At 31.5% G+C, this 25286-nt stretch overlaps 1 protein-coding gene and 2 long non-coding RNA genes across 6 annotated transcripts; 2 read left to right on the forward strand and 1 right to left on the reverse strand.

Moving 5' to 3' along the window:
- The first annotated feature begins 597 nt into the window (after nt 1-597).
- LOC131179352 (uncharacterized) lies at nt 598-9468 on the forward strand. Its single transcript, XR_009148380.1, has 2 exons — nt 598-9333; nt 9412-9468. It is a non-coding gene; the product is annotated as an uncharacterized LOC131179352 (long non-coding RNA).
- A 1178-nt stretch (nt 9469-10646) lies between these two features.
- LOC110638648 (transcription initiation factor TFIID subunit 5) lies at nt 10647-19844 on the reverse strand. Of its 4 annotated transcripts, none has more exons than XM_021789258.2 (20): nt 19574-19844; nt 19007-19088; nt 18834-18912; nt 18615-18712; nt 18462-18518; nt 17976-18063; nt 17770-17879; nt 17232-17351; nt 16937-17088; nt 16809-16835; nt 14076-14186; nt 13912-13981; nt 13757-13796; nt 13064-13228; nt 12866-12942; nt 12606-12722; nt 11457-11722; nt 11236-11331; nt 11061-11136; nt 10647-10976 (listed from the first exon to the last, which is right to left on the reverse strand). In XM_021789258.2, the coding sequence occupies exons 1-20, from the start codon at nt 19738-19740 to the stop codon at nt 10923-10925; spliced, it is 2052 nt and encodes a 683-aa protein (XP_021644950.1). In that variant the 5' UTR covers nt 19741-19844; the 3' UTR covers nt 10647-10922. The 4 variants fall into 4 exon arrangements, with proteins under 4 accessions (XP_021644950.1, XP_021644951.1, XP_021644953.1 ...); XM_021789259.2 differs by having other exon boundaries at nt 17244-17351; nt 19574-19843; XM_021789261.2 differs by lacking the exon at nt 16809-16835 and having other exon boundaries at nt 17244-17351; nt 19574-19843.
- On the forward strand, nt 10900-11807 carry LOC131179353 (uncharacterized). Its single transcript, XR_009148381.1, has 2 exons — nt 10900-11030; nt 11151-11807. It is a non-coding gene; the product is annotated as an uncharacterized LOC131179353 (long non-coding RNA).
- Nucleotides 19845-25286: the final 5442 nt, after the last annotated feature.

Consider the following 25286-nt stretch of genomic DNA (forward strand, 5'->3'; position numbering starts at 1 on the left):
TAAACCCTTTAAAAACATCTCACTATGATTTCTTCTTGATCAATTTCAAAATGTTGTAAAATAAACTCTCATCAAAATAAGGGTGTATGTAATATAAGATCAGACTTATATGAGAATGATAATAATAATAATTATTAAATATTTATATTAAGATATATATAGAATTAATTAAAATATATAATGTATATAAGACACAAAAATTTATATATAATTATTTAATTTAATAGTAAATAAATTTATTTTCTTATAAATTTGAATTTTTTATAGCTATACTTTAAAAATAAAAATCTCTCTAGTGATTTTAAAGATATAATTTCTCAAATTTAATTAATAATATAATTTAAAATTTATTGAATTTATTAATATGAATGATAAATTCTATACATATTATGGGAAAACTTAATTAAATTAAAAAAAAAAATTGTATCGAAAAGGTAAGGTTTATGGATAAATGGAAAACAAACACTGCTATATATATATATATATATATATATATATATATATATATCCAAATTTATCTAATTGGGAGTGTACTTGGTCAACTAATCATAATTATATTATTCTAAATATATATAATTAATGAAAAGACTGCCACGTGTCATAGGATGCAGGAAATGGAAAAAGAAAACGGATGTAGAAGAAGAAAGAACAACTTGTTTCCCAGAGGGCCGCAGTCGCATCAGACCCAATTTCCAAGACCGGAGACCACTTCGGAACGAAAATGGTCCGATCCCACCATCACCACCATAATCCAACGGCAGGGATTACGAGTAAGAAACAAAAAAACGTAAAATCAGACGGAAAGAAATCAATCGGAAGTGACGGGAGTGTGACATCAACACTCTCACCCAAATCCAATCACAACCCTGCAGAGTACATACTCAACAGAGAGAGAGAGAGAGTAAGTACTGATTTCTTCATCACCATCATCCTCTTTTGCTCTTGTTCTTCTTCTCTGCACTCGTGCAACGTTTAAACCTTATTCATTCTTTTTCTTTCCTTTCCTGGTTAATCTTTTGGAGCCATTATTGACAGTGGTTTTTTTTTTTTTTTATCAGAACCTTATTGACGGTGGTTGAAAGTTAAGGTCTTCACTGTTAGATTTGTTTCAGATATAGAGAGGACACCTGGAACGTGTCACCGACACCTGTACGTCTTGCATGAGAGAGAGAGGGCCTCTGCGAGGGTAGAGAGAGAGAGAGAGAGAGAGAGAGAGGTTCTTTACTTTCTAGTGGCTACGGTCCCAATAAAAACCCTAAATCTGTCATTAAAGCTCTTTCATTCTTATAGTTAAAGGAGGGTGATTTGTAGATTTTTGGTAACTTTCCTTAAATGGGTCTCACTGTATTCTCAGATCTGACTCCATTGTTTTGCACATTTTATGCTTCTTTTTCCTTTCTTTTTCTATTTTTCCATTCTGGGTAACTTGTCTTTACATTCTTTACTTTGATACTTATCTCCTCTCATCTTCTGGGACATAGAAATTGACAGAAGAGAGTGAGCACACAGAGGCATTTGTATAAATCTATACCCTTGCTTTTGCGTGCTTACTTCTCCTTCTGTCAGCTTCCAGAGCCGGAATTGGATCTTTCTCGGGTCACCCGAATTCCTGGTCTGTTTTTGTTCCAGATTGATACCTCTTCCTTATTTTCTTTTTCTTTATCTGCTTTCAAAGTTTTTTTTTTTCCCTTTCTCTTTCAAAGAGGAAGATGATGAGATGACGGTTGAGCAAACAGAGAAAAATAATGCCAAGTGCCAATCATTAATTAATACCAGAAACGGCTATCAGATATGTATTTGTCTTGGTTTTAATTTATTTAAGTTTATGCTTTAATTAAATTATATATTTAATAGCTTGAAAAGCGTGGCTTTTGATGGTGTTTAGCTTAAGAGGGTAGGCGTGATTACTGTGCAGATTTAGCGGCAAAACAGTGTATTAACATGGGGAAATTCACGTTATCTAAGTTGTAGCATGGTCCTCACTTGCAAAACTTGCTCTCCATTATCATCTCTCTGCATTTCAATTCACTTTTTTATTCATTCGCATGGTAGAAAAATGGATTTTCCCTTTTGTGGGTTCGAAAACCCTATCCTACCTAGAATAGGGTTGCTTTGCTTGTGTTGCTAGTGCACACAAGGGATATCTTGGCGCTTCTTTTTGCTCTGATTTTTTGACATTATCTGGTAACTTTCACACTCTCTCAGTTGGGTTCTGAAAAGGTTCTATTTCTTTTCTTGATTATCTGCATTGTTTGCTTCATAGCACTTGTTTCTCTTAGCCAATGTATGTGTGTGGGTGTGTGTGGATGATTGATCCGATCAGGCAAAATAATGAATGCTTCTTTCCTCATGGGAAGTTTGCTGCAAATTTTTCTTTTCTCTTTTGCTTCTGTGTTCTGAGTTTTTGCAGATTGGTGTTCGATTAAGTAAATGTTTACTCATTTGTCATGGGTGAATGATGTCCCAGAAGAAATCTAATCGAGCAGGTCAGAAAGTACTTAAGAACACATCTTTTGTTTTGCATTTATACATAACATTTTCTTCTAATTTATTTATTTCATGAATTCCCTTTCTTTTTCTATCTTCGTTTATTGGAATAATTATTTTATCATTGGTCTCTACCGAGGACTTTAATCCTTTATTAACCTGTTAAATCATCTCATTTTGTGAATATCGAGTCTGATAGCAACTTATATTTCATACGGATGGCATATTAAGCAAATAATCTAACTAAAAATTATGATAAAACTTAAGTTGTTTTTCAAGAAATTACATGCAATTAAAATTTCTTAGATTATAGCATCATCAATTGCTTCGTCATCTAATTTGGTCATTGTACTTGTTTTGAGCAGCAAGTGGATTGCTTTGACAATACTTCTTCATATGAAATTGTGACTAATATAGCATCATCAGAAGTTCATTATTGCTCTATAGTATTTATATTACGCATTTATGCAGATGAAAAACTATAGTTTTGTTATAATTGAATTGCAGATGTTGAATATCCATCCAGGATCCTTAAATGGTTTAGGGTGTGTTTGGTATTTTTATTGTAACTGCTGTCGAGAAAAATACCCCATAAATACTTTACGAGCTATTAAAAATTGATTTAAAGTTAAATATGCACATAGAAAGCAAATATTTCAGTCCATGGGGTTTACAGCAACCCATTATTTAGCAAGAGAGACAAGGGACGAAGCATACATTATCAACTTGCTTCAAGAATCAAGATGCACTTGTTTTCTCCTTCAAAGGAGATATTGATAGCCATTGAACACCTTATGATTGATAGCCATGGTACACCCTAATGGATAAAATACTTCGTTCAAATCAATGTTTTTGGGGTTGGCTAAGTGGATCTCCAAACTCATGGATAAGTGTATTATCAAGTACATACTAGTTGATTGATTATAATTGATAACCTCAGTACACCATACCCAACCTTAATAAGCTTTGATCATACTCCTCCCTTTGAAGTTGTGATTTATATAACATTATCAAAAAGTATTTCTTTAGCATTCTATTGCTTTGTCTATATGGAATAATTATTATGCATTATCTTGTTTGGAATCAATGACAAGACTATATATATTATGATCTTTCTTGCTCAATAATATTTATTTTATTAAGACAAAAACCTATAGTTTTTCTATAATTGCGTTGCAAGTGTAAATTATTCAGGCGAGATCCTCAAATTGTTTGGAAGGCAAAGGTGTAAAAACATGGGGATTACATTAACCCATTGCTTTACAAGGACAAGGTACGCATACATTTTTTATTTGCTTTAATAATCAAGATGCACTTGTTTTCTTGTTCTTTAAAGGTGATATTTATACCCCATGTTTCTAGTAGTTCAGCCACCACTTAAATTTTAAATTATGCACTAGTTTTTGTGAAATAAGATCTTTTTTTCTTTTTCTTTCTTGTTTTGTTTCTGTCATTACAATTTGTTTGTTGCATAATTTCTGCTTCTAAGTGAGAAATGATAAAATTGTGAAGTGCAAAAGGCTGATATCACATGTTCACGAATTTGGTATTATTATTATTGGCCGACAAGCACAAAATTTTCCTAAAGAGGACCCAAATCTTTTGGAAATAAAGCAAATTGAGGTGGTTGGTACATGTACTGGGGATTTCAACACTCTTATTATATGTGAATATTGTGAATATTACTTTCTTTGTTTATTTCTCCCTGTATTTATTCAATGCATGGGTACTTATTGCATAACTATGTTAATTAGACAAAATACTGAAAATATATCATTATTAGATGCAAAAGTTGTTCATATAATGTTCTAAAGGATTCGAGATGTAACAAATATCAAATCAACCCTATTATAATTCTTTTATAGGAATGTATTTATGAAATTTATATAGGCATAGGTTTGAAATATAAGCCCCACTATTGGCACTCCATTTCTATTTCCTTTCCTATTGAGGTTTCCTTAGGGGAGGATAGAAAATGATTAAGGCAGCTTGAATTTAAAATATATATTTTATTGTTATTTTTATTGCTATTACTAAAGCTTTTTTTTTCCCCCCTTGTGTCTCTACCAAAGATTAATGAAAAACAGGAAGTTTGTGTAAAGGCACTCCTATGGAAGTGGAAAAATGAGGGCAGAATGTGTTCATTATTATAATTTCTTAGAACTACAAAGTTTACAATTATTGTTTCTAATTGGTTGGAACTAGATTTCTAAATTCAAGCTTTCTATTCCTTATTTTTTATGTCAATAAGTAATTCTTGCTCTTTTAATTTTGTACTAATACCTATGCTATCAAAATATGACAAGTCCACTTTAGGTGGCTTTTTTGTGTGTTTATAAATTGATTGGAATTAAGAATGAAACAAATCCATAAATATCAAAAAAAAAAAAGAATGAAACAAATCCAATTCATGTAAATATTTTATTTACAATTTAGAAGAATTATAATCCTAATATAAGGGAGTTTCTAACATTAACTTCTTTTTTTTTACAAATTAAAAATTTATTTTGTCAATAACTACCATTAGATGGTGAAAATAACAATATAGAAACAAAGTAATCATAGAAGATAGAAAATAATATTGGGTTGTTTACAGTTTAAAAGAATTACAAAGCTAATATAGGCTACAAATTAAGAAGGAAATTAATATGACAAGTTATCATTATAAAGTATGTCAAAATTGCACTTTGTTAATATACTCCTAAAGAAGAGTTATAATACTAATATAGGATAATATTGGATTATTTATATTTTAAATTAGTTATAAAGCAAATTTAGGCTACAAACTAAAGCAAATTTAGGCTACAAACTAAGGACATTAATTTGACAAGTTATCACATAAAGTATGTCAAAACTACACCTTGTTAATATATTCCTAATGAAAAAACTTTTAGGAGAAGATATAAAGTAAAATCAATGTCACCATATTGGTTATACAAGTTATACTTGACTTTCTATCAAATTGGATTGGGTTCGTTTAGGCCTAAAAGGTGAATCCGGAATACAAGCTTGATATCCTTTAGAGTTAAGTTGAGCCTTAAGGAAAGGAAAAAAAAAAGTTTAACCCACCTTGGAAGCAAGTCTTAATTGTGTTGGGTTGGGTCGAGTCAAGTCAGTGGATAAAATCCTTTGTTCAAGTTAATATTTTCAAGTTGAGTTGGTGGCTCTACAAACCCATGTGTGAGTCTACTATCAACTACATGGTAGTTAATAAATTGATAGCCATGGAACACCTTATGTTTGTTAATCATGTTGCACCATACCCAACCGTACTCAATAAATCGCAAGTTCAATCCACCTTGCAAGCAAGGCTTAACTGAGTTGGTTCATGTTAAGCCAATGGATAAAATTCTTTGTTCAAGTCAATATTTTTTGGGTTAGGTCGGTGGATCTGCGAACCCGATTGAAGATAAGTTTGCTATCAACTACATAGTAGTTGATTAATTGATGGAAATGGCTAATCGCAGTACACCATTTGTAATAGAAAAGTCCAATCTAAAGTTAATGGGGAGAACCCTTTTTGTGCAAGTAACATTAGAAGGGTGAAGCTATGTGTTGATAGAAACTCATGCTTGCCATATTCTTCAGAGAATTGGTTTCAAAGAACAACTAGAGGGAAAAGTAAAAATACTACATTTTACTATAATGTAGTCTTGGGGTAAAACTATTAATAAAAGATTGTGGTATTTTCCTTATAATTTCATTTTCTTCCTCTATTATGTTTGGTTAGAATTATTGACCCAATGGAAATCTAATATACAATTTCTACGATAATTCATTTGTATTGTGTTTGTAGCGTAGTGTGTTGCCTATGCATTTTTCAAGTGAAATTATAAAGATTTGAAAGATTTATGACACATCATTGTCTAAGAAAATGAAAAGTTTTGTTTAATTACTTATTTAACCTTATGCTATGCATCATTTATTTGAGGTTATAATAGTTAGGAGTGTGCAAATAGTAAATTTAGTTACGACCCTAACCAAACTAAAATGAATTTTGTGAGAAATCAAATCGAATCAAACAAGAAAGACCAAATGAACTAAAACAAAATAAATCAGTTCGATAGATTGGTTCTTCTAATAATCTGCAAGATCCCATTTTTAGTTCTAGAGGATCAAAATTCATAAGTTAATATTGTATCACCCTTTCAACGTTCAAATTAATTTTCAACAATCAAACTTCGAACAAATCCAAAATTTTCAACAATCAACTATACCTAGATTTTTTTTTTCCAAACAAATTAGAAAATTTCAATGATAAAAAACCTTAATTTTTGCCAAACAAACCAACCCAAAATTTCTCATTTTCATGGCTAAATCCTAGAAAATGGAAGATCTCTAGATAGAAACTTTCTTTATCTCCTCCATTGACTACTAAGGTGACTCGTCTAGGAGGCTATTACTAGAATTGCTTTCACCATTATGAATGGAAGTGATAAGGAAGATGGGGTAAATTTTACACGTTGTCCCTCAATTTAGGGTGTTGTAATACCATAGTCTTTGAACTTCAATTTGGAAAATAAAAACCCTCAATATTAATTTAGTGAACAAAAAAGTCCTTTTGACATAAAATAACTAGTTTTCTAGTTACGTGTCACTTTCACTGTGGTACCAAGTCATCTGTCTCATTTCACCTCTCCTCCGTATGGCATTTGTTAAGAAAAATCTCTTTTTCTCTCTCCATTTGAAAAAGACTTAAATGCCCTCAAATAAAATCCAAGTCATCTTCCCTATTGCCCCATCTATCCTCTCTTTCACATCCTCTCTTTCACTCGGTCTCTCTCTGACCCCCCCGCTACCCTCTTTTCTTTTCTTCTCTCTTCAAAACACAGAGCATCAACAAATGGTTGCAACCTTCCATACATGATTCCCCGTTTCCTTTTCTCTTCTGTCTTTTGCTAGGTCTCGTTTTGATTGCTACCTTACCCTCTACTATGTTATTCTCTCTTCAAAACACAGACCATCATCCTCAACTAATTCAACTGAAACAAAATCATCATAACACGCTTAACTTCTTTCATTTTTAACTTCTCTTTATTTTTTTACCAAAGGCTCAACTTGAGCTTCCTATATAACCACATAGGGATCATCCTTGGTCAACTCAACCAAAGCAGAGCCATTAGGAGAACCCTTTCTTACAAATTTCCCATCTTCCTTACTTGGAACACCATGGTTTGTTACTCTAACAGAATTTCTTGAAACCAAGCCCTCATTATCTCCAATTGGTAGCAACTCAATCTTGCTCACAACAATATACATTTTGTTGTGTATATTGCTATGAAGGTGATGATTGGCTAAAAAGAGAAAATAAGGAGCTTGTGAAGGAAAGAATGAGCTTGGACGCTTTTGGGGGGTTTTCTCTTCAAATATGTGTTGGTTCATTTTTCTCTTTAGATTTGTGTTGTTGAGGATGTTTTATGTTACAAATTGAAGTTCAAGGACTGTGTTGATATAACACCTTAAGTTGAAGGATAATGTGCGAAATTACCCAAATGACGGCGATGTCGAAACTCCAATGTGCCGTGAGGCTTGAGGAGGAGCAAGAAGAATTGGAGGATGGTAGTGTCAATGGATTTTGAGACTTAGATTTTGGAATCAATTGAAGAAGGTTAAGGATTGAATGTTGAAACAAATATTAGAACGAGAAAGGAGGGTGTTAGTTTGTGGGCATTGGGTCGTGGCATGATAGGCAGGCAGGCATCTCTATTTGTTTCAACCAGAGTGGAAAGACAAAGATAACTAGTTCCTAAGGTTTTTAATATGCAGACATAGTGACATCATTTGAGCATTATATAGGTTCAATTCTATTATTTTGGTTTTTTGACCTAAATAATGGAACCAAAGTGAATAATTGGATTTTCCTAAACTAACTGAATTGAGCAGTTTAGGCTGAAAAACTGAATTAGAACGGTTTAGTTCAATTTTTTTGTTAAAACAATTTAATGTTCAGCCCTAATAATAATAGCAACCTATCTAATCTATGCAATTTTTCTTTTTTTTTTTTGGAGACCTAAAAAGCGTTATGGATACACAATTACTCAAATTTCAAATTTTTGCATGTAACAAATGGCATTTTGAGAGTGACTATTTTATTATTGAAAACAATTATGCAACTAAAATTAAGCACTAGATACTTGAATGGATGAAAATTGAATTGGATGTAAACCAGATCAAGTGATTTTGGCTTATCTAATTGTTTTAGAGAAAAAAACACCTAATAAGATCAAATGAAGAAGAGGAATTCAGTTTGGAGACATTTCTCTTTAGGTTTGGATTGCTGGTGTGTGATTATTGCTTTCATAAAGAGAGAAGGGGGTGGGTTGTGGTAGTGGCTTAACACAATTAGGAATAACGTATAAGAGTAAAAGGCCAAGTGGAAGTGTAATAAGAATTCGTAATATATTTGGCGAAGGCAAAACTAGGATTCGTTATTGGCATAATGAACTATGGGAAGAAGGATAACATTGATCTAATTAATACTTTTGAAGAACATAATATGAACTGTGCTCTTTAATTTTCTTTGAAATAAAAGTGATAATTAATTCCTTTTTTATTTTTGCATTGATTAAATGGCTAGAATGTACTTTGATGTTTGAACATATGAGTATGAGCAATTAGATACTTTGGGAGAAAACTTTTAATGCCTTCACTGGTAGCATTATTGCAGGTAGAAACTATGAAATCCATTATGAGTCTCATGTTTTCTCTGTCAGTTTCATTTCAGCTTGAAACAATGACAATATACTAGTTTTTTTTCTTTTTCTTTTCTAAATTTAAGGGAGGTGGAGAGAGAAGCAGGTTTCAATTCCATGATTACCTGAACAAAACAAGCACTTACTGGTTATGGTATGGTAATTTATCTTTTTTTTTTTTTTAATCTTTATTTTTAGGTTTGAATATATATAGCTTGATCTGTTCAAGTAGATTCAGGAACTTATTCCTATAACAATATATCACGCAATCCAGAGGGGTTTGATGTCATCACAATCTTCAGGTACAGTTTCTATCCAACAAATTAGACAATTTTACACTGCAATAGTGTCAAGTTGAGGAGAAGTCACTTTACACCCAAACAACAAATGAAGCAGAACTTGAGGATAATCTCAAATATGAATCCTCTGCTAAGCATAACTAAGCTGTCTCATATTAAATCACATAAACTGCACTGATTTATTACTGTTCTAGATTATAAATTCCTAAACTAGGGTATGATAGAGACGTAAGAATTATTCCTGGTCAAGTTTACTCATGATTCATTGCAAAAGCTGTCTAGGGTTCATCATGGCACCAACTACATCACACAGAAGTAGCGAGCAACATAAAGCAGTAAATTAAATTACCTTTAGACGCAATAGATTTCTGACAGGAGAAAATATTTGTACAGATTTCTGACAGTAGCTACTTCTTCTTCCTTAACTTCAAAGATTTTATACTGGCGAAAAAGATTAGGAATAAAATCTCAGGTAACTTGCAGACATAGAAAAGAAAAGAAAGTTCTTGGTTATATACCAGATTTTGTGCGTAGAATTTGTAATCTCTGCACAGAGCTTTGTATGCTATGAAAATGGTTTTGAGTTGGGTTTGAAGAAAGATGGGACAAAACTGGTAATGGCGGGAAATATGGGGTAAGAAATAAAATTAACCCAAACTCTTTCTTCGTTTGCCAGTAGGACTAGAAGGTTGGTGGTACGGTTCGTTAATCACTGTATTCTGCAAAGTACTCAACTTTTCGTTTCCCTTATGATTCCCTTTTTTTCTTTTCAACCTTTTTTTCTTAAAGAAATTAAGTTTGATTTTATATATATATATATATATATATGATACAATTGACTTCTTGACTTCTTTAATTAAATTTAATATACTTTTAATATAATAATTTTAAATAAAAAAAATTAAGCGCATCGAGTACGGCTGAGAGAGAATTTAATGAAAATGAAATCCCTAATTAATTGTGGGCCTAAGCGTATTGAATGACAACCATTTTCATTAACAAACCATTTTCCATTGAATTCATTTTCATCATTTTTTTTTTTTTTTGTTAATTTGTAAGTGACTAAATGATAGAAATGATATTAATAATGTGATAAATAAAGCAAAATTAAAAAGAAAAATTGCAAACCATCCCCAACAATTAAATATAAGAGTGAACCAAATCTGTATGCCGAGGATCTGCAATTATACTATCATTCAAGCAGTTAACCAGCACAGCAGAAAGAGAAGGGCTGTGTACTGTAGCTTAGGCAACAAATTTTGATTCTCCAGAAGAAACTAAATTTATGCCAAAGGTTGGTTTGCCAAACTAGGGTATTTTCATTGGCCAATGTTGGCTAATACATTGAGCAAAAATATGTTAACGATCTTGTTCTACCCATCTGCGCAGCTTGTTTTGCTGTTCGACATCTTCAGTCACGTCATGCTTTAACAATTCAAGCAACTTATTTACATTTTGACAGAACTCCAGCGGCAAAAAGAAGATTCCTCCGAGAAAACTGCTATCAGAATAAGATGCAACGAACATATTAAAGCACTGGGAAATATATCATGTAAGAGCATTTGAGTATTTGGTCAATTACCCTCAATGAATAAACTGGAGTTGATTTTGTAGGCAGAGTTTTCAATGACCTCAATCTGTTTGCACTTCCCGTTTTGCTGATTGAAAGCAGTATGTTCAGTAAATATCGCCATCAACAAACCAAAAGAAGGCCACAACCATAAGCATGTGAGCTCGTTTGATAAGGAAAAACTTACATTTCTTCAGTCCTCGTCACTTTTGTGCTTGTGGTTACATCCCATATTTTCACAGTACAATCAGCAGAACCAGATGCAAGCAGTGAACCTTCACAACTGAAAAGAAAAGCGAGAATTGTTTGAAATTATATCAGCAATCCAACTATCATTAGTTTTGTTAGAACTATTCACACAAACACCCAGTTCTCCAAGCACATTCAGAAGCAACAAAGGATTTGCACCTGAAAGCTAGTGTCCATACACATGAATTGTGGCCCATCAAAGGCGAAACACAGCGGCCACTTGAAAGGTCCCACATCATAATTGTGCCATCTTCATCGGCAGATGCCATATACCTACCATCAGGTGACATTGCCAGTGATAAAATCATACTCCTATGACCAATGAAAATCCTGACACACTCCCCACTCTGTACATCCCACAGTCGAACTGTTTTGTCACTGGAACCAGTCGCAATGTAGTTGCAGTTGGCATGCCATTGTACACACTGAAATAGATCATCCAATTCAATGTCACTCATTGTTCAGAACTAGAAAACACATAAAGTAATAAATCTTTATCATCTCATACCATACCAAGCATGATACACAAGAACAGAATTCTCAATTCTTCGATTAAAACATTCCATCTAAAAAAATATTTTGCAGCATCAAGACTGAAATACTTGACAACCTTTACAGCAGATGACAACAGATATGCCTGGAAACTAGAGGACAACACACTAGGGATTGGCGAGAGATTGTATAAAATGGTTAAGGTAATTAACAAGATCAGTCTTCCAGATCAAATCATCAGGTGACAGAATTGACAGGGCTACAAATGTCGAGCTTTTACATCAACTTGAGTTTATTATTATTATTCTGACGTAAACTTAACCTATATCAAATTACCAAGTGATTTGCGACGGCCAAGGTTTTTATGTTGGTAATGCTGCCATCAACACAACTAACGCCAAATGAAGTTTTATTAGAATGAAGCCATTACCAAATAGCAGATGAGACAAGAAAAAGGAAGGGTACCAAGCATATACAAAGAGATACTAGATTAAACAAGTAATGACCCAAAACAGAAGAATCATAAGCCAGGAATAATAGTTAATCACTGAAACTAGACCATCTACATTTGAGAACATAATAAAATCCAACTTGGACAGTAGGCCCATTCCCAGTCCACTATACAATAATGAGTTTGATATCTCCTAAGATAAGTCAAATGAAGTGCCCCACTCCCAACCCCCACCTACCTTCTCTCAACAATATTATTAATTACTGTCAAAAAGAAGCACGACCAAATTTTGCTTAGACATCGGAAATCTGTAGACGAAAATTTTTATAAAAGCAATTGCAGAGAGAAGAGAGAAAATTACTCACATCAACATCGGACAAGTGACCTGCCATTATTCTTAAGGGATGTATTCTATCCATGGACCAAATCCTTGCTGTTCGATCATGTGAAGCACTGGCAAAATAATGTCCTAAAGGACTAAACTGCACCGGTATACAAAGTAGAATGCACGAGTAAGAAGCATGACTTTACCATACCACCCAGTTACACTACCCTCCACAACTTCAAACAATAAACACAAGGGACATATTAAACGATAGAATATAAATAAATATAAAATGCATACCTGAACATCCCAAACAGGGTAATTATGACCCTTGTAGCAAACGATATTTGCATTTAGTTTTGTGCTCCATAATCGAACTGCAGAAGAGAAATGTAAAGTTTTTTAGAGCAGACTATATGATGTGACAAGATACGATTAAAAATGAAGGCATAAGGGCACACTGAAAGAGAAAAAGGTGACACAAGTAGGATAGCATACTTGTCGTGTCCGCTGAAGAGGAAAGAATAAAATCCCCAAGAGGACTAAAAGTGGCAGAATAAACAGGACCCAAATGACCCTGAAATAATGTGTAGGATCTTTTGACACCATTTGGCCCCAGGACATGTTCACTTGGAGCAGTATCATTTTCACCCTGCAAAACAGCTGACAACAAGACTGTTTTACACCAAATCTCCTCTTTGAGATGTAGCCATATGTTAATAAATAAGCATGACCAAATACATAGAACCATATCAGAAGATATGGCATCTAGCAATTGTAGCCACAACCTATTTAAGACAGAATATATGAAGTTATAAGGATAGCTTTGAGCTAAGAATGAAAACTGATGATTCAACAAAGCTATTTCAGGTTCTAGCAGGAGAATAAATAACAAAGAAATGCAGAGATATCATAATTTTCATAACCACACACCCTTTAATATAGCCTGCTATAGTTCTCCCAAGAAAATGTTTATCCATCTCCTATATTGTTGCATCTCCTAATTCAGCTGTTTAACATAGCTATAAAAAAAATTAAAAAGAAAAACCAAAAAAAAACCTTATCTAGTAATCGACACATAAAATAAACATACACAAGATTGCCATTTGCTATTTTTACTCACAATATTATGTGCAAATGAATGTAATAACAAACTATTACAAAAATTATCTCGTATTTGTATAGACTTACAATTGCCAGATTGCTGTCCAAGTTTAGCCATATCCCAAACCTGCAGCAACACATTTCATATTTACCAATTAGAATGGCTAACATACATTTCATATTTACCAATTAGAAAGGCTACCATGGTATATATTGGGCTAAGTTATGTGCCAGTACAAAACCTTCAATGAGGAGTCTGAGAATCCACCAGCAACCAAAGATCCATCCTGGGATATTGATGAACAGTTCAAACTGGGGAAATCCCAGAGAATATAAGCAATTGATAACAAATCAAGAATCAATCAAAGCCTAATTAAATAAATATTGAACAAGTTATGACTATTACCCATTGTGCGTGTTGATAAATGTATAAAAGCTAACAGATGGCAGTGCCGCACTACTCAACTGTACACGGTTTCTCAAGTCTTCAAGAATAGACTGTTCCACCTCTGTTGGGCTGAAGAATCATTAAAATATTAATAAAAAGATTGCTTTAGCATTATCAGTTTCATTTACATGTTTTCCTGGACCAGGGCATCATGCAAAAGGACCTGACAGGAAAACATTGCACATATTATACTTATGTAGATTGTATATAATGAACCATGACTAAGTTCAGATTACATACAATGTAAATTTCTTCTCAAACATCCTAGACATAGCACAATTGATAAGGTACAGCCATAAAGCAAGTAAGAAAAGAGAAAACAGAAATTAATGTCCTCAAAGAGTCTGTATGTAACACCAGAAAAATTCACTGATCATCTAATCAAATCTTAGCTGCATCTAAGACAAGCATTCATACTTCATTGGGGGCAAAATTTTGCTAATGTTCTGCTTTCAGAACAGCACAACTCAACTCAACTCAACTCAACCTAACCTTTATCTCAAAATTGTCTATATGGATTCTCTTTCTCCACTCTAAACGATTTTGGGTTAATACTTCTAGGTCATGTTGTACTACTCTCCTCCCAGTCAGTTTACGTCTACCCCTTCTTTTCTTTCTATCCTCTAACCTAATGTGTTCTACTTGTCTAATTAGAGCCTCCGTATGTCTACGCTTCACATGACCAAACCACCTCAATCTCTCTTCTCTCAACTTATCCTCAATTGTCACCACTCCTACTTTTTCCCTAATACTCTCATTATGGACTTTATCTAGTCTAGTATGACCACTCATCCACCTTAACATTCTCATCTCCGCAACTCTTGTCTTAAACACATACGACTCCTTCAGTGCCCAACACTCACTACCATATAACATGGTCGGTCATATGGCTGTACAGTACAATTTTTCTTTCAACATATTGGGAATCTTGCGATCACATAAAACTCCCATAGCACGTCTTCACTTCAACCATCCGGCTTTAATCCTATGAATGGCATCCTCCTCACATCCTTTATCTACTTGAAGGACTGAGCCGAGATATTTAAAATGATTACTTTGAAACAGTACCACTCTATCAAAACTAACTCCTTCTCTATCACTAGTTCAGCCTTCATTAAACTTGCAATGCATGTATTCTGTCTTCATTCTACTCAACTTAAAGCCCTTTGACTCAAGAATACTTCTCCAAAGCTCTAGCTTTCTATTGACTCCTCGCGTCTCATCTATCAGAACTATATTATCCGCAAATATCATACACCAATAGATACTCTCTTGTATATGTTTCGTCAATTCATCTAAAATTAATGTAAAAAGGTAAGGGCTTACAGCTAAACCTTAGTGTAGTCTAACTGAGATAGGAAAATATCTTGTATCTCATTCCACTGTGCACACAATAATAGTTGCTCCTTCATACATATCTTTTAACACTTGTATGTACCTGATAGATACCATCTTTTGTTCTAACACTCTCCATAAAACATCTCTTGGAGTACCATCATAAGCCTTCTCCAAATCAATAAAAATCATGTGTAGATTTTTCTTCACATTTCTATATTTCTCCATCGAGCTTCTAATGAAAAATTACATTCATCTAAAATTAATGTAAAAAGGTAAGGGCTTACAGTTAAACCTTAGTGTAATCCAACTGAGATAGGAAAATATCTTGTGTCCCATCCCACTGTGCGCACAATAATAGTTGCTCCTTTATACATATCTTTTAAAACTTGTATGTACCTAATAGATACCCTCTCTTGTTCTAACACACTCCATAAAACATCTCCTGGAGCACCATCATAAGCCTTCTCCAAATCAATAAAAATCATGTGTAGATCTTTCTTCACATTTCTATATTTCTCCATCAAGCTTCTAATGAAAAATATCACTTCTATAATTGAACGACCGGGCATGAAGCCAAATTGATTGGGAGAGATAGAAGTATCATGACGTAGTCAATATTCCACAACTCTCTCCCACAACTTCATAGTATGGCTCATGAGTTTAATTCCCCTATAATTTAAGCAACTATGTAGTTTCTCCATTCATCAGACATTTTCTTTGAGTTTAGAATCTTATTAAACAATATAATTAACCATGTCACTCTTATATCTCCCAAACACATCCACACTTCAATTGGTATTTCATCGGGTCCACAGGCTTTACCCACTTTCATTCTCTTAAGTGCTTGATCTAATCATTCTAGTATAATTCACATTCTTTTCTATTATTCTGTAGTCTATATTCACGCTATTACCAGTTTGACTATTATTAAAGAAATAATCAAAATAATTTCTCTATCTTTCTTTAATGTCCTCATCTTTCACCAATACTTTTCCTTCTTTATCCTTAATGCACCTAACTTGATTGAGTTCTTGACATTTCTTTTCTCTCCTCCTTGCTAATCTATAAATATCTGTCTCCTCTTCTTTAGTTCCAAGTTTCTCATATAACTTTTCAAAGGCCGGCGCTCTTGCTTGACTAACTGCATTTTTTGCCTCTTTCTTTGCTATCTTGTACTGTTCATATGCCTCATTATTATCACACTTGGGTAATTTCTTATACCATTCCCTCTTTCTCTTCACTGCCTTTTGTACTTCCTCATTCCATCATTTGAGGGTGGTCCATATCCTCTAGACTCTCCAAGTATTTTTCTAGCTACTTCTCTAATCTTTGATGCTATCTGTATCCACATACCATTGGCCTCCATATCCAGCTTCCAACCTATGAATAAATAAAGAAAATCCTCCAACCTATAAATTTGCTATTTTATTTTACATTATAATATAATGCATATCACAAGGTAATAAGATTCTAGAAAATACATTACGGGCAAAGGAAGTTCTGATTTGACTCGTGGTGCTATTGATGAAGTATTAGTTTCAGGACGCACAACTTTTGCAGTTGCACTAGCAGCTTTGTCTTTTTTCAACTTTTTAACAGAAGCACCTTGCTTTCCACCTTCAACTGATCTTTTCTGAACAAGAACCAGAGAACAAGATGAAAAATAACAGAATCAAAACTGCAGCTACATGACAGTAAACTTATAATCTACATATTTCTAGAAAATCAGTTGAAAAACACAAATTACTAACACAAGTGCATGCAATATAAACATACAAGGATATTTACTTTGGTTTCATCCAGGTCCCCCTCTTTGGCATCTCCTTCAGTTTTTTCAGAATCTGAGAGCAAACCACCTGCCTTCTCTAAGCGTTCCTCCAAAGAATCTTCAAGAAGCTACAACAAATATAGGATTACAGCTCAAAATCAACAACCACCTGGGAGAGAAAGGGGAAAGAAGAAGAAGAAGCAATAGAAAACAACTCCCTTACTTGCTACAAAGAAAGAAATCTGTGTAAGAATAATAAACCTAACTTGAGCAATAAGCAATTATCACATTCTTGAGAGAAATCCCATCAAGTAGGCAGTACTTTAAGCAATTCAAAGAGACTCAGGTATGAGGTCAGAACCAACTTGCAAACAAGAACACATCTTTCAAATTTTTAAGTTTCTACCCTTTTTTAAGAGGAAAAATCAGAGGCCCCAATAAAGAAAAAGCTTTAGAAATGCCAAGAAACACGAACACCACCACATTTGTGATTTATCCATGCAATAGAAATAAGAAATAAGAACCTCAATAGCTTCATTTACTTACCCCCCAATGTATTTCTTTCTTATTTATCTGATTAGCTGCATCCTGGCTGTTTCCAATTAGTGTTACAACCTCAGCATCATCTGAAATTGAGCTGGGCTGTCCAGGAGATACTGCCAGCAAATGAGAACATGAATTATATGTGAGTTGAGCAAATTCTATCCTGAAAAATCATTTATATGCACCGAAACGGAAAGTAAACAGTGTACCTTGGAAATTAATATGCTCATTAACAATCCCAAGCATCATAGTAGATTTTGTATTGCGTAGATACTGCATCATAAGCTCATTGGAGTACTGGCAAATTGATTGACATCCAGCTTTCAGCAGTTTGCATAATTTGATGAATAGCATTCTATCATGCTAATTTAGTAATCAACAACCATCTACTCACTTGAACAATCTAAGTAAACTAAAGGCAATGATTTACAGGAAATAAAGTGAACATGTCTGCAGATTTCTGTGAGCAGGAACTAAAATTTTGCATTGGATTTTAATCATGAAGCACAAACAGCACTAGCATTTATCTCAGTTTTTTCACCTTGAGACCACAACATTGTGACTCACATCAGCCAAATTTGAATGCAATTAAACATATTCAAGTATAATAAACAAGTATATAAGATACACGAGTCCTCAACTCATATCTTAACTGGATATATTACAAAATAACAGAAGAGAAACTCAGATATTACCTGACATATCTTTAAGTTGACTTTGCTCTGCCTAAGAGTATGAGCAAATTCCATCTCCTAAAGAATAAGATCATGAATTTCTTTCTTGTTAATGGAAGTGATTAAGCATGATAAAAATGGAAATGCAATACAACACTTTAGAATTGTATCAACCTCCAAATGAGAGGGAGAAAGAACTCCTTCCAACTTTTGAAGGTCACGTGAGTGGACTGTTTCGTGATCTTCACGAAAGCTGTTGAAAAAAGTTCTAGCTGGGAAGACAAACCAAGATCACTTTAGATACAAGCGATAATTATTATAATAATGTACCACTTCAAAAATATGCAATTTAAGACACTAGATGGATAAAAGACTAGAAGTTCAATATATTACCCTCTTGGATATGCCCCTTTGCTACCAGATCCATATAACAATGAACAAATACTGGATAAAGCACACGAAGCAACTCAGGCTGCATAATTCAAACACAATCAAAGCCACATTAATGTAGAAGTATGTGACACTGAGCATTTCCCAAGTAAATAAATAACTCAACAACTCGGTACCTTGTACAAATCAAGTGAACTATGCGTCCATGACCTTAGTTTCCTATATTCTTCATGGTATCGTGCTGGAGTATCCTCTGACCTGAGGAAATAAAACATTTAAAAAAAAAATTAAAATTATCCATTAAAGAGCAAAATCCTACCATGAATAAACTTAAATAAGTAACCCAAAAGGAAGCGCATTTGGCATTCCCCACAGAAAGAATTCTCGTAATTCAGCAATTCATGTCCACCGGCTCCACTTCCAAGTTAAAACTCATTAAATTTTTAGCCTTATAACAACTCAACCAATTAATTCATGACCTTTTACACGTACACAGAATTTATTTTCATCTATTGGCATTCTCCATTCTTTGAATCATAATTAGAATTATTGCTTATGAAGTTTTGAATGATCTCTTGGGGCTTTGGACCTTCAATGAGAGCAGAATATTCTCTGTACCTCCCAAAATCTCACCAAAACACTCCCCCCCCCCCCCCTCAAAAAAAAAAAAAAAAACTAATACCCAGTTGAGCAAATTAAGAAATTAACAGACACAAAGCACAAAAAGAGAGAGAGTATGTTACTGAGAGAGGGAGAGGAGGAGAAGGGAGAGATCGGGATCGGAGTGGATGTCGACAGAATTTGCATTGGAGTTATGCTGAACTTCATCATGGAAAGCGAGCTCCGCTTGCTTAAAACCTTTCTTCTTCAAATAAGTCTCCACGAATTTCACTACTTGCTCTTCGTCCATCTTCTTCTTCTTCAACCACTTTTTCTTCTTCCAATCCCAAATGCTCTCTTTCACTTCCGCTTTGTCCTTTGTGATTAGGGCTTCGCCTCTGGAGCTTGAAATTGTAGTGAGCAAGCAAAATTCGGCCCTCGCCATTTTTACAGCTTTGGATCCTTTGTTTTGGGCCTTCAGAGTTTGAGCCAGGCCCAAAACTGATTATTCAATCCAAAACCAATTCAGACCCAAGTTTAGGTGCACCCATAAAAAGGTGACAACTGGCAGCGCCACAAGTTAATAAATTTGTACCTCTTATTAATTAATTATATCATTTTTCATGATTTTTTAATTGACATTGTTATTGTTATTAATAAAAATATAATCACATCAAATGACATAATTAATACAAATATAAAAATTATGAAACATCAAGTATTTAATATTTCAAGAATCACAAAAAAAAAATCAATAATTTAGAAAATAAGAAATCTTTAATATAAAATTACAAATTACTATAGTCTGTATAAATAAAACTGAAATAATTATAAAAAATAATAATAATTACTTTAATTTAAAAAATCTTATCACATTCACATGATATTTAAAAAAAAGTAATAAATTATGTCAATTCAATTTACTTTTTCAATTACGATATTTTTATTATTACCTTTATTCACTTTTATATATTATTTAAAATTTTTATACAGCAATTAATGAAGTGGTTAAATATTTAAACTATAATAAAATATTTATTTATTTTATTAAATTATTATTTATTTCACCTAATTATAAAATATATTATATTTAATATAGAGATAAAGATAAAATTAAAAAAAATAATTAAAACATTTTAATTTTTTAAAGTAATAAATAATTATATATAAAATAATTTTAAGATATAACATATAAATAGGGGTGAGTAGATTTTAGTTCAAATCGAAAAATTAAATAGAAACTGAATTAATTCAGTTCAATCGGTTTGATTTTAAAATTCAATTGGTTTGGTTTGGTTTTATATTATAAAAATTTCAATTATTTTGGTTTGGTTTGATTTTAAAGAAAAAAAAAATTAGTTAAATCAAACCAAATCGAATAGTAATTTTATATATTCAAATCGAACTAAATCAATTTTTGAATTGATTTATTTTTATGGAGAATTTATGAATTATATTTAATTATATATATATAAATTATTTAATTTCATTGATTAATGATTATTAGGTTCAAACCAAAGTTAAAATTAGACAAAATAACTTGAAAATCAAGTATAAATTAAAAAATTAATAAAAAATCAAAATCGATCGATTTGAATCAAATCGAATCGAAATATAGCGATTCAATTTAATTTAATTTTTCATCCATTTTAGTTCGATTCGATTTTTAAAATATGTAATTCGATTTTTATAATTTAATTTAATTCGATTTGATTCGGTTCAATTTGAATCGAATGCTCACCCCTACATATAAATGGATAGATGGAGTGTTTTAGAGAGTTAAATCCGTCCCAGACGAATGTTGCTTGCTGAATTAGGCTCAGTGGCTTTTGCCTAACTGATAGAGAAAAGAAAAGGAAAGCAAAGGAAAGAAAAGGAAAGGTTAGTTGGATAATGGGAATATGAATTATTGAGAATGATGTAGCCATCTCGATACCAGAATATTCTCTTTCCTTTTCTTTTCATATATAAGGATATATTATTTTTTTTATTTAATTATTTTTTAAAAAGATCAAAATAAGATAAATAATAATTGATAGATTATACAGTAAAAATTAATTTTTTTTATTATAAAAAATAATAATTTTAAAATATATAAATAAAAATATTCAAATTTAAAATTTATTCACTTTTTGAATTTAAAAAATAAGAAATATCAATCAAATTAATCAGTCTGTTCATAATCTATAGGGTATAACAATTGAAGTTTGTGTGGAAAAATTACATTTTTCATGTATCACAATTCATGTTTGACTTGTTATATTTAAAAAATAAATAAAATATCTCTAAATTTTAATATCATCATATATTTTTATTTTTATTTATTTTTATTATTAATAAAAACTAAAAAAATCTTAATATTTTTTTAAAATAAATTATTATTTGGTCTCTCACAACTCTAAAGCATCATTATATGGAAGTTAATTGCTTCAAAACATGATTATTCATGCCTTCCATCAACATATTATGGGACCCAAAAACTCAATTATTTCAGCCATAGGCGCCAAATGTTTACTGTTTTTAATATAAATCTTTCAAGGAATTGAGTAGTCATGTGAAGCCACTAACTAAAACATTAATTAATTAATTAATTAAGTTATTTTATCCAAAATTTTAAAAATTAAATAATATAATAAATTATGAGATTATAAAAAAAAAAAATTGTATTTATTAAAAGGTGTCAGGCTTCTATGAATTGAGAAGACATTATTGAATTTTCATGGTGTTAGGGTCCCATGCTTCTTTGAGTGGCAGTTGATTAGCCAAGATATAGACTGCTCCTTTGCACCTCATATGAATAATTATATTTACTTATGCTTAAATTTTTATTATATTATTAGTCAATTTTAATATGATAATTAAAATTATTTATAAAATTTTAAATTTAAATAAAAAAAATGAGTTGAGAGTTTTTGCTTAGTCATGATACAAAAGAAAACACAAATAAAAAGAAATTTAAAATTAAATAATTTTATTAGATGAAATTTAGAATAAATAATGACTTCTTGCTATAAGCTAACACTCTTTTTAGAATGAGGTAAAATAAAATAAGGTTTTATGAAATAAAATTTTTTAATGATTTTTAAATTTTTATAATTTTAAGATTTATATATATATATTATTTATTTATTTATTTATTTATTTTAATTTGTCGTTGGTGTTCTGGCTCAAATCAGTGAGTGAGGGTTTTTAAGAGGAGAGAGATAGAGAGAGAGATGTTAAAAGAGTTTATTTGCCTTTCAAGAGATTATTTTATATATTTTAAAAATTTTATTTAATATTTTTTTAAAATTAAAAGGTTTAATTAAATTTTAAAATATTTAAAGAGTTTATGTGACTATTTGGATGACTTAAAGTGTCTAAATAAATCTTTTATAAAAAAAATTAACTTAATAACATTATTTTTTTTTTAATTGTGAAATTTTAAATTTAAATAATAATTAAAATTAATAATAATAAAAATACTCCATGTATTAAAGGTAATAAATTAATATTATTTAATTCATCACGATATCTTTCTATTTATCAAAGAAAATTTGAATATTTTAATATATTGAATCATTATAATAAATAGTTTTATTTTAGTGATATTGATTTTTTTTAAATTATGAAATTTTAAATTTAAGTTTCTCCAATAATAAAAAATAAATAAATGAATTATTCAAAATATAAATAAATATATATAATGTAAATGATTAATTGAATAAAATATGTAAAATTTATATAATACAAAGTGATTTGTTATGATTTTATTCACCATAATATATTATTATACATAATAAAACTCAACAAATAATAATAATTAGTAATTTCTAGAGCTGCAAGTCTCGAATTGAATTTTTTTTTATTTTGTAAAAAAAAATCATTCGAATATAATAATCAGTCCCTTAAGCTTAAAATCAGCAATTAAATGATTTTATTAACTCCTGATCTAACCAAAGACTTATTACCAAGCCACAATAAAAAAAATTTTGCCTAAATATTATAGTATACACATGTAAGCACATGCCCGGGACATTAATTGGGCATTTAAATGGCAATAAAGGCTTCATTTATTTGATTAATTTGATTTTAAATTTAATTTAATTTAATTATACTCGACGGATTCGATAAACGCATGCAGACGCCATAAAATTAGCATTAAAATGGTGACCACAAACCACAAAAAAAAAAGACTCTATTTAGACGTATGCAACCAATTAATTTGATTCTAATATTTTAAATTAAATTATTATTAATTCAATTTTAAATTAAATTAAAATAAATTAATTTAAAATTAAAAAAAAAAGGGGCCACCACCTAAGGCTGCATTGACGCCATCATCGCGTTCTCCCCAAGCCTGGGCTGTGTCTCATTGCAGTGATGAGCTCATCTTACAATGCTTTCTCCGGGGTTTTGTCAATGACGCCATCCCCACTTCGGTATGTTCCTCTGGAAATTGCAACGGGGCAATGAAGGACAAAGGACCTTTAGAGATTTGGAATGAATAGCATAGCATGGACGGAAGGAATGAAAGGCGGTGCATGTTGTTGAAGTGATTGGCGATGCCTGTGGGGACTCGTGACGGCTAAGGTCAGGGATGGAGGGAACTGTAAAGAAAAATATGAGGGAAGAAGAATGAAATGGAAGCCCAAAGGAGGACTAAATGGAGATATAACATTTGTTTGGTATTCCTATTGAATTTTTAAATATATTAATTAAAAAATATATAAAAAATAATTTTAAATTAAATTTAATAATTTTTAATTATTATAATATTAAAATAATAAAATAATTTTTTTAACTGCATGTGAAATAATGATTTATCTTGAAAAGTTATTTTGACTTTGAATCTTTAATACTATACAAGTACATAGTTGTATAGAACTAGAGGATTATAGATTTCAAAGACAAAAAAAAATGAGAAAACAACAAAGAAAAAAAAATTGAAAGAGAAATAATATAGTACTATTATTAAAACTGCTGTGTAGAAAAAGTAAATAGTTATAATAATTGATATTGCCTTAAATTTTTTAGATATTGGATTTGATTAAATTTAGAGCGTCTTGAAAATCAAAGAATAAGTAAGTGCTGATATCACTCCGACACTAAAGTAAGTAATTAGATTATGAATCGAGTATTTAGCTGTTTCTGAAATTTTGTCTTGTTTACATAGTGATTGGGATGAAATCTTGATCAAATTTTCACCAATTTTCTATTTAACTTATAATGGTAATCATCTTTATATTATGTTGGGAATTAAGCGTGATCGTTTGGTCTGAACTCAAAGAGAGTACCAATCTCTTTGATCTCTTCAAAACAAGTCGAAATATTTTCAGAGCTTGGTCTCTTTAGGTGTCAGTCTTTGAGATCGGATGGGCGAGCTTTACCCAATTTCGAGCTCAGATGAGAGGGTTGTCCTGTTTTAAGTTCAGATGAGTAAGCTCTAACTGGGTCGGTTTATTAGCGTTTTATATCACCAATGATACCAACAAACTTTATTTTCTAATAAATTTTACATTCTAAACAATTTGCTTTTAAATGCAGACATAGGCATATTAAAATCAAATTGAAACCTGTTAATTTAATCAAAATTGTCTTGAATCAGATTGATTTTGATTTATTTAGTTTAATTTCAGATAAAATTAGATTTTTCATTTTTTAAAATAAAAAATTTTAATTATTAAATTTGATTAAATTAAATCAAGCCAAGTAAAATCGAGCTAGAATCGTTAAAATTGGGGGAATCCTGTACTCTAATTCTAGATCCCGAGGCCCAAGCCCTTTGAATCGAACCGCTCCCACCCTGACTAGGACACGCTCCTGATTTGTGGCCTTCGGCTATAAAATGGGCTTGGTGACATTTTCATTATGTGT

This window comes from Hevea brasiliensis, chromosome 4 (assembly GCF_030052815.1).
Source record: "Hevea brasiliensis isolate MT/VB/25A 57/8 chromosome 4, ASM3005281v1, whole genome shotgun sequence".
NCBI classification, from domain to species: domain Eukaryota; kingdom Viridiplantae; phylum Streptophyta; class Magnoliopsida; order Malpighiales; family Euphorbiaceae; genus Hevea; species Hevea brasiliensis.